Raw genomic sequence first — 13,966 nt, 5'->3', positions numbered from 1 at the left:
TAGTAAATAATAGTACAGGTGTTATTCTATCAGGAAAAAAATCATAAAAGTGTTAAGCAAAGCAACAGAAATTTGGGCGACACTGGACTAGGTTATTTGTGATTTCCCGCACAGTTCTGATAAGTTAATCCTATTTGTATACTACCCAGTATTGTTCCCTAGCATGATGGTCACCAGTTATTGTTTATGCTGCTATAAGCTCTTTGAACTTATCCCTGAGAATAGGGATATTATTTACTCTTCATTTTACTGAACAGTGAGAGGCCCGGTCATACCTGCCTGAGACCACGTTAGTGTGTGGCACAGCAGTTTGGAACCGAGCCCATCGGACCCGAGCCACGGTCTGCTGTGGTGCCCCCCATGGACGTGCCTTCTCTGCCCACCTGCACTGGGAGCCTGTCGGCAGGGACTGGACTGTCCAGTCTTGGTGTTGTACCCTCAAGGCCCGCACGGACCAGGTTGCCTGGTGACATTCACGTCCAGCTGGGCTTCGGGGCGAGCTGTGGAGCAGCGCCAAAGGCTGACTCTGGGCATCAGGAGGCTGGCCTCCCAAACCTGCGATATTGTCCCCTCTCCCTGACCAATGTGATGTGTGGCCAAGGGTGCTGGCCGGGGTGGGGGGCGGTCAGCAGTCCTGAAGTCTTGTCCAGGGCCTTTCATTCACCTCTGCTTAGCAGACTCGTCCACTAACTATGCACAGTTGTATCAGAACTAGAGGACTCTTTTCCAAATAGTGTCCTGGGCCCTTCTCCCAGAGGTTCTGATTTTATATGTGTGGGCCTCAGAGATCTGTATTTTAGCCATTTTGCAAGGTTTGAGAATCATGGTGCTTAATGACCTCTGGGGCCCCTTCCAGCCCCCAAATCCCACGAACCTCAGCTTGGAAGGGCCTGTAGACCCTTGTGACCTTCCCCTGACCAAACAGCCTAAGTGACACGGAAAATAACAGTAAAAAAGATATTTTATTGTTAAAAAAAAAAACAACAACCACAAATGACCGGTAAAACCAGGCATCCTGTCACTCACGCTCACAGTCGCCCGCACAGCCATGAACCATGCACACAAACACCCTGTCACCCACACAGCTCCCTCGTGCTGGAGGCAGCAGCCCTATGGGTAAGAGTGGCTATTGCTCTTCCTTTAGACTTTTGTCTCCAGAAGCAAGACACATGAAAAGGCAGTGGACCGGAGACAGGGATTGGCAGGCGAGGGAGTGGCAAGGCCACCAGAAGTCTCTGGTCCCTACCACTCCGGGCTACATATGTTCTGCACATGTGTACATACATACTGTACATGAGCACCCACATGTGCAGACACATGCCCACAATGACCCTCCATGCATAGGGTTGAGTCGCTGCAGGTAACACTTGGATTGGCAGGCCTCTGAAACAGAGGGGCAGGAAAGGATACTCCTGATGTCCGGCTCCCTGCTTCCACCCTTCCCTGCATAGGAGTTCCGACTTCCTTGTGTCTATGGAAGAAAAATCCCTTTGGGGCAACTCATCCAGACAGCAAGGTTGAAAAGTGCCTAAGAATTTTTTTAAAAACGAAGAATGATGTCCTTCTTGCCTTTGGCCCAAAGTGCTTGCGAAACTTGGGCTGACGAACCCAGAGTTCCATGAGGTCTGAATTCTTTAACAAAGACGGTTCAGGGGCTGCACAGATCCTGGCAGGCCCTGGCTAGTAGAAAGTCAGGCTTTAAGTCAGACTTAAAGAGGAGGCTCAAGGTGCTTGGAATTAGATTAGAGGAGCGGGACCTCCAGGAGACTGAGGCCAAGTGACGCTCCTTGGGAACCCTTGTTGCCATAGTTCACTGTCTTATGCCTGATGCCCGGCTCGGTGCCTGACATGGAGCAGACTCTGCAGCGAGGCAGGCAGGGCGTACAAGTGACATGTGGTAGCTGCTCCCCTGCTGCTCACCTCTCAGCCCCTAGGAGGACACCCTGTTGCCCTGCAGGGTCGGTGACCTTGGACCTTGTCTCTCAGCAGCTGTGGTGCTTGCCTGTGAGGCATGATCCCACCTCGGCCTGCAGAGTGTGCAGCAACGGGCAGGTCTAAGAATGTGCCCGACAGGCCCGTTCAGGCCCTGACTCCCTAGGAATTGTCAGGGAGACGCACACTGCCTTTTACCCATCCCAGGAGTCAGTTTTTCCTGGGTTTCCAGGGTAACGGCTCTGTGCACACCCTTTCTGCTGGGGGCCCTAGTGCTGTTTCTGGAGCTCTACCCTCAGCTTCCCTCCATCTTCAGGGACTAGCTGGGGGTCTGGAAGAGCACATTTCAAGATGTGGCAACCCGGACTGGGTATGGGGGCTTCCCTCCCACTTTCCCAGCCATGCTCAACTCGCTCCCCGCCAGACAGGGCAAGGCGCCAAGTCCTCGGCCTCCCCCTTGCCTCCGTCTGAGGGCAGCTAGAACATGACCTCCTCACAGCTCCCATAATCACTCTCCACCATGTCAGAGCCCTCATAGTTGGGGGGGGCCTGGGGCTGGCCCCGGCCCGTGGGACGCCCGCCCCCTACCTCGCAGTCGGCGTAAGAGGGCCCGGCCCGGCTGAGGCGCATGCTCACCCCCTTGTAGCCCCCCTCTGCCAGGCAGGGCCCTGGCCCTCCCCCTCCCTGCTGGAACTGCGAGTGGTAGTAGCTGATAGCTGTGTACTCGTTGAGACAGGGGGCCAGCAGGTGCTCCCGGGGACTGGGGGGCCGTCGGGGGATCAGATCTTCCAGATTCTGGTTGCTGTAACGGGGTGGAAGGGGTGCTCGCTTGTTTTCCATCTCCAGTGGGAAGGGGAAGCCCCCGTAGAGGCCAGTGGGGTCCGGCATCACAGCTGGGTTCCGGTGGCAGCGAGGCGATGGCAGCAGAGGGCCGGGGGTCCCTTCGGAGCGGGGGTATTCCCAGCGTTCCTTCCTGGAGTAAGTTGGGGGCCAGACTGTGGCTCCACCTGGGTACACTGAAAGGGAACAGCAAGATAGGGTGAGCTCTGAGTTTCCCTGGTGAAAGCTCCGACTGGCCTTAGAGCTGCTCTACATGACTTAGCATGTGGTACAGATGGGCCGAGGAGTCGGTGGGTATGTGGCCCGTCTGTGTGTTGTCTCTGGCAGCTTAGATTAATATCTAGAATCCAGTGGGGTCAAGTTCAAAGCCAGAGGTTTAACTCAAAGCCAGCCCATCTTGCAAATTTGTGCCACTGATCCAAGGGTCAGTGGATAAGGGAAGAATCTGAATGGTTCCATGCATCCCACCCCCATTCCTGGAGACAGCAGCTCTATCCCAAGTCCTACTGGTGAGTTTTGTCTCCTTAATTGAAGGAAACAAACACATATTTTGGACTAGGAGGTGTGATGGCATCTATCACAGAGGGTGATTAAATGAGATGTGACTTCGAAGGTTGGAGATCAGGCATCCTTGGTCCTACCTCTGTCCCTGCTACTGAATAGTTGGGTAAGTTAGAATAAGTCACTGTGGCTTTATGGGTCCCAATTATGGGACCCAATTTGCAGAAAGAGCAAATACTTGTTTTAACTATTACTGAATAAGCCAGAAAATATAAAAGTGCTTTACAAATTCACCTCCTTTTGAGCCAAAGATGAGAGGGGGTGAAGGTCCCTCCTCTGGGTCAGCCAGGTCTGGCCCAAGGCTACTGTACCTCTAGACTGGGCAGCCAGAAGCTTGGACAACTGCCTCTCTTTCCCTTTCCAGAAAAGCATAAATATACAGAAGCCCCCTTTTCACTTCAGGGATCCTACCCACCCCATCCAGGGTCTACAGGTTTCTGCCATGGACATCAATCCTGTGGAATGTCTTGGAATTTAGAGGAGTAGATCATGGTACAGCGGAATGAGGCACAGACTCTGAGTCCAGAGACCTGGGATCTGGTGCAGCCCACTAGTGCACCGTGACCTTGACCACGTCCCTTCATGGACTGGATGGTGGCTCAGATAATGGAGTGTTTCAGTCTATTACCCTGTTCCATCAATCCCAGAAGCTAAAGGCCTGTGGGTTGTACTGACCCATCTCCTCGCCTGACCAGGTCCTCTTAATGATGGCCTCATTGTCAGAGTGGGAAGAGACCACCACCGGCGGGAGTCTGGGAGGCACGCTGCAGACCACTGGCCGTTGCTTAGAGCTGGGTCCAAAAGTGACGAGTTCATTTGGACCTGAGGTCTTGCTGGGCTCCACTTGGTTCAGGTTGTTGCAGGCGCTTGTGCTCAGGGGGTTGAGCTCAATGGCAGGTGTGGCTTGGGTGTCAACACCAACACTCCTGGCCAGGAGGTCTGGGTCCTCCATGGCCACGGGCTTGTGGGACTTGCAGCGGCGGCAGTAGAAGAGAAGCCCAGTAGAGATTATGACAATGACCAGTAGGACCACTATGATGATCAGAATCTCCTGCTGTCCCCAGTCCCCCCTTTTGATCTCAGGGGTGACGAGACAGTGTCCTTCTGAGCAGCCCCTCGATTCCATTTCACACCTGCAGACACAGAGAAGTAGTCAGGGGACTGAGTCACTATACTGCCCTTTCCACGTCCCCTCTTAAAAGATGTATGGGATAAAAACCCCTGCACTCAAGCCTGCCTCTCCAATTTCCCACCAAAAAAAAAAAAAGTAATTATCACACATATCAACACATCAACTTCAGTTTCACATCATCCTCTACCAGTGAGGTATGAGACCCAGCAATACCCTTGTTCATGACCATTTGAATCTAGGCTCTGGGCAAGTCCATTATGTTCCACCCGTGAGATCTAGGCATTGGATACACTGCCTACCACTGAGGTCAAATTTCCAATCATATACTGTGGTAGAGGCAGCCAGCAACCTAGCTGTCCTTCGGGTCAGGGTCCCAGATACAAGTCAGCAGTCACCCAGCAATGGCAACCAGGCGCCAGTGTTCCCTCTGTCCCTCACCAGGAGGTCGCAGGAACCCAGCATGGCTCCACACAGACCTTACACGGGACAACTTTCTCAGAGAGAACCCCTAGAACCATATGACCTCTCAGGTCACCTTCCGCTTGGCTTTCATTGGGGTGAGGCTCCTAGGAGACTTCTATAGTCAGCTTTACCTACTTTTTTTTTTTAATAGATCCTTATTAGAGTATAATTGCTTCACAGTACTGTGTTAGTTTCTGTGGCACAACAAAGCGAATCAGACATGCTTATACATGTCCCCATATCCTCTCCCTCTTGAGCCTCCCTCCCCTCGCCCCTATCCCACCCCTCTAGGTCATCGCAGAGCACCTAGCCGATCTCCCTGTGCTATGCTGCTGCTTCCCACCAGCCAACTATTTTACATTCGCTAATGTATATATGTCGATGATACTCTCATTTCGCCCCAGCTTCGCCCTCCCACCCCATGTCTTCAAGTCCATTTTCTATGTCTACTTCTTCGTTCCTGCCCTGCAACTAGGTTCATCAGTACCATTTTTTTTTTTTTTCAGATTCCATATATATGCATTAGCATACTTTTGAGGGACATTGGGAAAGGCTCCCTCCATCCCACGTGAGTCCCAGTGCCTGAAATTTCACCACCAACAGTTTGTCCTTTGGGCTATACGTTGGCCTCCCCAAATTCTCTTTTAAAATGCAAATACCACTTTCAGCCAGGAAGTGTCCCCCAACACAATGGTCCCCAACCTTTTAGGCACCAGGGACCGGTTTCACAGAAGACAGTTTTTCCATGGGCCGGTGTGGGGAGGGGATGGTTCAGGCAGTAATGTGAGTGATGGGGAGCGATCCGGAGCATCAGATGAAGCTTCGCTCACTCACTCTCCACTCTCCTCCTGCTGTGCGGCCAGGTTCCTAACAGGCCTCGGACCAGTCCTTGGCCGAGTGTCGGGGACCCCTGCCCTAACACATCTGCTGGATGGAGAGAATCCCCTGCTGCAGAGTGAGGCGCACAGTGGGGCTGGAAATGCCAGGTGCTGAGAGAAAGGACTTGGATCTTAAACACACGGGGGAGCCTTGGACAAGCCCTTTCCTTCTCTGGGCCTCAGTTTCATCTGTAAATTGGGTGGATGGACTATATCATTGGGTCTCTTATGCACCCACTGACAGCAAGGGGGTACCTTGTTGTTATAAGCAGAATCCTTGGAGAATCTCCTTCCTTGGAGGTTACAGTCTAGTTGGTCTAGGAATCTGTATTTTTCACAAGTCTCCCTCATGATTTTTAAAGGTTTCCAAGTTGGGGAGCCATAAAACCAGAGAATTGCCAAAGCCTCTTTACATCTAGGATTCTAGGGATGATTCTTCTTCCCTTACAACCCCGCAGGCCAGCATAATACGAGGCACAGGTAGCTAGTGGTGGGGTTTGAGGCCCACAGCAGTGCCTGAATCAAGTGGAGTCATTACCCCCAGGCCGCTTTCTGGAAAGTCACGGTCCAGAGCAAGAGAATAAGAACTTTTGCTACTTTCAGACTTCAGCAAAGATCAGAACTGCCTGAAAATCTGGTAGAAAGTGCAGATTCCTTGGCCCCAGCCTAGTGAGTCCAATTCAGTAGGTTCAGAATAGGGCTTGGGAAATCTGTCTTTTTAACGAGCACCTCCCCTCCCAGAGTGTTCTGATGCAGGTGGTGGGAGAAAGAAGCCTTGACACGTGGAAAAGGCCAAGAAGCCAGGTAACCAGAGCACTCAGCCCCTGGCTGCCCATTGGCCTCTCTAGGGGTCAGAGTGCAGAGGTCATCCCCCAGTGGTGCCACACTCAGGGAGAGGAACCAGTGGCAGGGGACCTCTCCTGTGCTTACCTGTCTCCCATGTAGGGGTGAGGGCAGATACAGGGGGCTCCTTCGGGGGAAGAGATGCAAGTTCCACCTTCCAGGCAGGGCATTGAAGTGCAGTTCTCCTTCCTTTGTTCACAGTGCCTCCCGGAGAACTGTGAGGGGCACGTGCAGACATAGCCTGGGGAGAAGGGCAGGGCCATGAGAGAGCACTCTGGTCCAGTGGCCCCAGGGGACAGGTGCTCGTGTGTTTGCAGATCCCAGTGTTCACACTTAGTTATTGAGTGCCTCTCTCTGCCACATGCACCGTGGTAGGCACTGGTGCCCTGCTGGACAAGATGGTTGGATCCCTGCCCTCAAACAACTTACAGACTACAGAGAATAGGCATCTAAAGGATAATAATGAGTATCGTCATCCTAGACAACACTATTTATTGTAATCGTTGTTCTAAGAATCTTCATGTATTAGCTCATTTGATCCTCCCAACAGCCCTGAGATTGGTTACTGTTATTGTCCTCATCAGGGACAGGTACAAGTTGATGGCAGGTCAGGGAATGAGGCTCGGGGAATGCATGCCATTTGCTCAGGGTCACACAGCAAGCAAATGGCAATTTGGGGGTTCAAACTGAGATAGTTATAGATAATATCAGTATATTAGTAATTATCATAAAAATTAGTTTTATTGAAGGGAAGCATTGGGGAAAGGAGTTAGCCTAAACTAGGCACCAGGGGAGGTTTCCTGGAGGAGGTGATATTTTAGTTGAGACCTGAAGGTTGAGTAAAAATTAGCCAGGCAAAAAGATAAAGGGGCAAAGAGGAAGATGTTTCAGGCAGAGGAGAACGCGTGCAAAGGTTTGGAGGAGAGGGTGTGGCATGTCACCAGAGTGGACCAGCAGGTGGGAGGGGCCAGGGCATAGGACCCACAGGCAGGAATTAGGAATTGGGACTCCATCTGAACGGCATCTGAACGGCAAGGGGAAGCCACTGCAAGATTCCAAGCAGGAAAGCGATGTGCTCATATCTACATTGTTTAAAGATCTCTCTGGTGCCCTGCTGGAAGATGCTAGTGGAGGGAGAGAAGCAGGAGAGCAGGGAGGTGGCTGGTGCAGGAGAAAAGAAGAGAGGTGATGGGGACTGGGGTCAGACCACTGGCGGTGGGGATGCAGAAGTGATGGACTCCTTGGGTATCTTAGGTAGAAATGACAGTATTATTTGTCAGGCAAAGATTAGAAAATGGGAGAATGCCAAGTGTTGACAGAGATGTAGGGGCCTAGGAATCTCACGCACTTGCTGGTGGAAGTACAGACTGCTGCGGCCATGCTGGACAGCAGTCTGACCCGATTTAGTCAAAGTAACTATTTGCATACTCTGAGTATGTGAATTCCGTCTCTGGGTGGTGCGTATGTATGTGTGTATGTGTGAAAAGTTCTCACATAGGTTTGTAACATGATGTGGGAGGATGTTCAGTGCAGCATTGTTGATGGAGGTGGGATGTCCATTGCTGGGAGAGTCCAGAGGGGAAAGGTGAGCGCGTGCATGCCTTGGAGTATTAAGCCGCAATTAAAAGCAATGAATAAGAATTACTCGTGGCAGCGTGGATGGAAAACTGTAAAACATGATATACCAGTTATATAAGTTAGAAATTCAAGCATGTGAAAAACAGTTCTTACATTTTGAAAGAACTCATTTTAAAACTTTAAATGTTTGCCTATGGGTTTGAGGAAGGGAGAAGGCAGTGGAGTATAAAGGGCAATAAGAAAGAGAAACTGGGCTTCCCTGGTGGCGCAGTGGTTAAGAGTCCACCTGCCAATGCAGGGGACACGGGTTAGAATCCTGGTCCCGGAGGATCCTGCATGCCGCGGAGCAACTAAGCCCATTCGCCACAATTACTGGAGCCTGCATTCTAGAGCCCATGAGCCACAACTACTGAGACCTGCACGCCTAGACCCTCTGCTCCGCAACAGGAGAAGCCACCGCAATGAGAAGCCCGCACACTGCAACAAGGAGTAGCCCCTGCTTGTCACAACTAGAGAAAGCCCGCACACAGCAACGAAGACCCAACGCAGCCAAAACTAAATTTAAAAAAAAAGAGAGGGAGAGAGAAACTTAGCGCACACCAATGATGACACTGAGATGTGTGATGACTACAGCCTTCTACATCAGAGGTCCCCATTCGTACCCTTCCCCCATCCAAAAAAGAAAGGAGAAAGAAAGATAGTTCTTGTTGAGGGTGAAAGAAGACTACTGGCCTCCCCTGGTGTAAACCTAGCAGATCCCTACTCGTTACTCACCAGACAGTAAGGGGACGAGGCGGCTATTTCCACTGAGATCTACACCCTGAGCACGCCTCTCGCTTAACAGCCCTGTGACCTTGGGTGCGTTCCTTTACCTCTCTGGGTATCCCTTACGTAGCCCAGTGGTTTCCTGAGCCGTAAAATGGAGCTTTAATGGCTCTCTTCTCCGCCCCCCACGCCCGTTCCCTCCCACATAGGACTGTGGTGGAGGAATCGGCTTGGTAAACTCTATGGTGATACACGATTGCTAGTTCAACCTGGCAGGGTCCTCTGCAGAGCCTCCTGGGATAAGCCTCAGGGTCAGCCCTAGCCTTACCTGCCCCGCGGGTCTGTGAGCACTTTCCACCGTTGAGACACGGGTTCTGGCTGCACTGGTCACTGTGGAGGCAACACTGGGTGAGGGCCCGCCTCTCCAGCATGCCCGCCACCTTCTTGCCATGGGCCAGCAGCTCCAGCGCCTCTCCGTTGATCATGACAGCATCCAGGCAGCCTTCGAAGCCCTGGGAGACATTTGGGAAAGAATGCAAGAGGACGAGGCCACCCAGAAAGAGGTCCCTTTCAGGCCTCAGACTCCAGCAGTTCTCTGGGAGCGCAAGGGAGGCGTTGGCTGCACTGTCAACCGACAGGTGAACGGAAGTATCTGTCTCCTCCACCAGAACAGAGTGCCACTCTTGGTCATTCACACGAGACTGGGAAGAAAGATTTCTGTAGAAGCCACCTGGGCAATGGTATTCCAGCTGGAGCACTCCATCGACCAGCTGTAAAGAAAATCCAAATGGCCATCAGCAAAGCCAAGAAGTACTTAAAAAATCCCTGCTCAGAAGCTGCCAGTGCAAAGAATGTTAGTTTATTTTCACAGATAGGAGGGGTAGTGTTTGGTGATTTTCAAGGCTGTTTTAGACATTGTATTTGTAGAGTATAGAAACCCTCAAAGTGCTCTTCTATGGTCTCATTTGGCCCTCGCCGCTCTCCATGGGATGGCCTGGGCGGGGATGATATCTCCATTTCAGAGATGAGGAAACTGAGGCCCAGAGATGCCTTGCTGATCAAGACCCCGTCTTTTGGATTCTTCTTCACAGGCCTCTCCAGTATTCTATACTCCTCAGCCTTCAGGGATACCAAAAACCTCCCTCTCACCCCCACTCCCTTACTCAACAGTTCAACAGTTCTTGAAGTGGGTCTCTAAGACGATTTCAGGGCATCTACAAGGTGAAACTATATTCATAGTAATCCAAGACATTATTTGCCTCTTCTACTCTGATTCTGTTACAAATATACAGTGGTGATCTCTAGACATGCGCTATCACAACAGATAAAGGCAGAAGTAGGTACGAGCCAGCTAGCTTCTATTAAGCCAGATGTAAGAGAAATTTGCAAAAATGTAAAACAATACCATTCTTTTTTTATTTATGGAAAATGGAACAATTTTTCTTAAAAATATGGTATTTATGTTAACATGTAATGGGTTTCTTGTTATTTTAAAACTTCTCAGTTTTAATTTCTAATAATGAAAATGCCAATAGCTGTTACCCACATAAACAAAACTTCCCTATGATCCTCGATTATTTTTAAGAGTATAAAAAGTCCCAAAATCAAAACGTCTGAGAATCACTGGGTTAGAACATTTTAGTTCCCTTCACCCTCGAGAAGTGGGACTACTTGTGGCCAAATAGTTTTCCTGTCACTCTGGGTTAGGTAGCGCTTTCTCTGGGTGAAATGTGAAGATCTAACCCCGTGTTTTCCAGAAGTTGGACGTTTGTACACCATCTTCCTGATTTTTGCTCTGGTTGAATTCTACCTATGCCTTTATTTCCTTAAAAAGAAAACAGTATTATTACAGTAAATAGAAAACCAATATAACCTGCCATTAAGAAAAGACAATGACAAATATAAGTACAACTTATACAAAACATTGTCATTAAATCACTCCTTTCACTTACCTAGGACCACAGATCTGTTGATCCCTCCATCTTTTCACTGTCTCTCCCCTCTGTAATGTCCTCATTCCTCTCCTTACCAATCTTAAATTCCATAGCCAAACTCCTGTCCCTCTTTTACTTGGTAGAACTCAGTTGGCTAATACACAAATCCGGTAAAATCCAACTCTCCCTCTATATATAAGTATCATGGAGCTGAACATGGCTGGAGAAAAACACACAGCTTTTGTTTATTGGTCTCCCTTTAATTTCATGACCATGAGTCTCAAATGAGCCCTTCATGCTACCCAACAATCGTACTATCTTGCTTAGTTCCCTCACTCTCTCAGATGACTATTTTCACAACTTCTCTCTCCTCAGACCCTTAACGTCTCTCTCCCCATCCTCGCTCTCAGCAATCAGAGGGAAACTTCCAGGCACTCTCACCATCGTATCTGTCCACGTTGTCCAAAGCCAATCTCTCCATTCATGCACTAGATCCCACCCCACCCCCCTTACCTCCTGAAGGACAAGATGCCACTGACTTTCCTTTCTCCTTCCTACATCTTTGTTCACTCTCTACTGGATCATCCCAGTCATCATATAAACATGCTGTTATTGTTCTAATCTTTAAAAAAAAAGTTTTCTTGAATGCACTTTTCCTGCCAGATAGCACTTTCTTTCTTTGCTTTCCCTTTGCAGCAAAATTCTACCCCCACCCACCATGACACTGAAACCACTGGTGTCAGGGCACTCAGCATCCTTTGTGTTGCCAAATTCAATGATTGATATCACTTCCCATCTTACTTGACCTCTCAGCAGCATATTATGCAGCTGATCACTGCTTCCTTCTTGATACACATCCCTCATTTGGCTTCCCAGATACAGTACTCTCTTGGTTTTTCTCCAACATCATTGGTTGTATCTTTTCATTCTCTTTATTGGATCCTCCTCTTCCCCAAACTCTCAGTGTTGGAGTATCTCAGGGATAAATCCTTAGTCTACTCTCTTTTCACTCTACACTCTTTGGTGATCTCCCCAGTCTCATGGCTTTGAATACTATGTATATGTGGAAGAATCCCAGATCTTCATCTCCACCTAGACCTTTCTCACTAGATTTTGTTTGTCCAGCTCCACTAGTAGGTCTAATAGTCATCTCAAGCTCATATGTCCAAAACGGAACTTCTGGTCATCCCCCTTCCCCAGCCTACTCCACCTGTATCCTTGCCCGCGTCTGTTGGCAGCAACTCCATTCCTTCAGGTTGCTCAGGTCAACATCTTACTCCTTGCTTTCTCTCGCAGCCCTTATTCAGTTGATCAGGAAGTCCTGTTGACCTTACCTTCAAAATCTCTCCAGAATCTGAACTCTTTTTCCCAGTTCCACTGTCATTCCCCTGATCTAAACTGCCATCAGCTCTCACCAGAATTACTGCCTTTTGGCTGGGTCTTTCCACTTCCATCTTTGTTCCTCTAAAATCTATTCTCAACATAGTAGCCACAAGGACCGTTTTTCCATATGTCACACCATGTTAATTCTCTGCTCAAAACCTTCTAATGCCCCCCACTTTGCTCAGAATAAAACTCAAAGTCCTTAAATAGCCTATGAGACCTTTATAGATATGACCCCATCCTATTACATCTCTGACCTCAACTCCTGCTACTACTGTCCCCTTGCTCACTTCACTCAAGCCATATTGACGTCTGAGCTGTTCCTTAAACATGCCAAGCAATCTCCTGCCAATGACTATACCCCCTACCTAGAATGCTGTTCCCCCAGAAGTCTACATGGCTAACTACCTCACCCCCTTCAAATTATTGTTCAATTATCACCTCAATGAAGCCTTCCCTAACCACCTTATTTAAAATTGCTACTTCCCACAAAAGGGCAGAATGCAAGCATCATCTCCTCCACTCTGTCTTGGTAGACAACATAGCAGTTAGAGGCTCATCTTCATTGAGGGAGAAAAGCAGAATGTACAGAATGTACCAGGCACCTTCAAGATGGTGGAGGAGTAAGATGTGGAGACCACCTTCCTCCCCACAAATACATTAAAACTACATCTACATGTGGAACAACTCCTACAGAACACCTACTGAACACTGGCTGAAGACCTCAGACTTCCCAAAAGCTTTGCTTTTGCCTTTGTCCTAGGGTTCTATCTGTCTGGTTTTTTTTGTTTGTTTTGTTTTTTATAGTATAGCTTTTAGGGCTTGTTATCATTGGTGGATTTGTTTTTTGGTTGGTTGCTCTCTTTCTTTCTTTACTTTTAAAGTTTTTTATTTTTAATATATTTTTAATTTTAATAACTTTATTTTATTACTTTTTCTTTCTTTCTTTTGAATGTAGAAGCATTTAGGAGAATCCAGCTATATTTTATTAAGCCAGACATGAAAGAGATTTGCAAAGATGTAAAACAATGCCATTATCAGTAATTTTTAAAATACTGCTTTTCAAAAATTATGTTATTTATGTGAACATGAATTGGGCTTATTACTCATTTCTAAATGGATTAATAACAGCTATTTTAAATGTTTCATGGTTTTAATTTCTAACAGGGTAAACATCACTAGATATAACTCACATTAACAAAAGCTCTTTGGGCTTCTTTCTTTTTTTGGATTCTTTCTTTTTCCTCCCTTTTCTTCTGAGCCATTTGGCTGACAGAGTCTTGGTGCTCTGGCCGGGTGTCAGGCTGAGCCTCTGAGATGGGAGAGCTGAGTTCAGGACATTGGCCCACCAGAGACCTCCCAGCCCCACATAATATCAAACGGCAAAAGCTCTCCCATACATCTCCATCTCAACACTAAGACCCAGCTGCACTCAACGACCAGCAATCTACAGTGCTGGACGCCCTATGTCAAACAACTAGCAAGACAGGAACACAACCTCACCCATTAGCAGAGAGGCAGCCTAAATATCATAATAAGGTCACAGACACCCCAAAAAACACCACCAGACGTGGTCCTACCCACCAGAAAGACAAGATCCAGTCTCATCCACCAGAACACAGGTGCCAGTCCCCTCCACCAGGAAACCTACACAACCC

At 48.7% G+C, this 13,966-nt stretch overlaps 1 protein-coding gene across 1 annotated transcript in view; it reads right to left on the bottom strand.

Moving 5' to 3' along the window:
* Positions 1-2,409: 2,409 nt before the first annotated feature.
* The window catches only part of FAT2 (FAT atypical cadherin 2), a gene marked incomplete at both ends in the record, with an annotated part of 66,863 nt that continues 55,306 nt past the window's right edge, over positions 2,410-13,966 (bottom strand). The window contains 4 exons of the mRNA XM_082837488.1: positions 2,410-2,948; positions 4,009-4,466; positions 6,736-6,889; positions 9,320-9,761. Coding sequence (XP_082693614.1) covers positions 2,410-2,948; positions 4,009-4,466; positions 6,736-6,889; positions 9,320-9,761 — 1,593 coding nt within the window. The remainder of the gene's footprint in view (positions 2,949-4,008; positions 4,467-6,735; positions 6,890-9,319; positions 9,762-13,966) is intronic.

This window comes from Leucopleurus acutus (assembly GCF_964270905.1).
Source record: "Leucopleurus acutus genome assembly, chromosome: 3".
Taxonomy (NCBI): Eukaryota; Metazoa; Chordata; class Mammalia; order Artiodactyla; family Delphinidae; genus Leucopleurus; species Leucopleurus acutus.
Note: the sequence above shows the minus strand (reverse complement) of the source record. Positions and strands in the feature narration are given on the sequence as shown.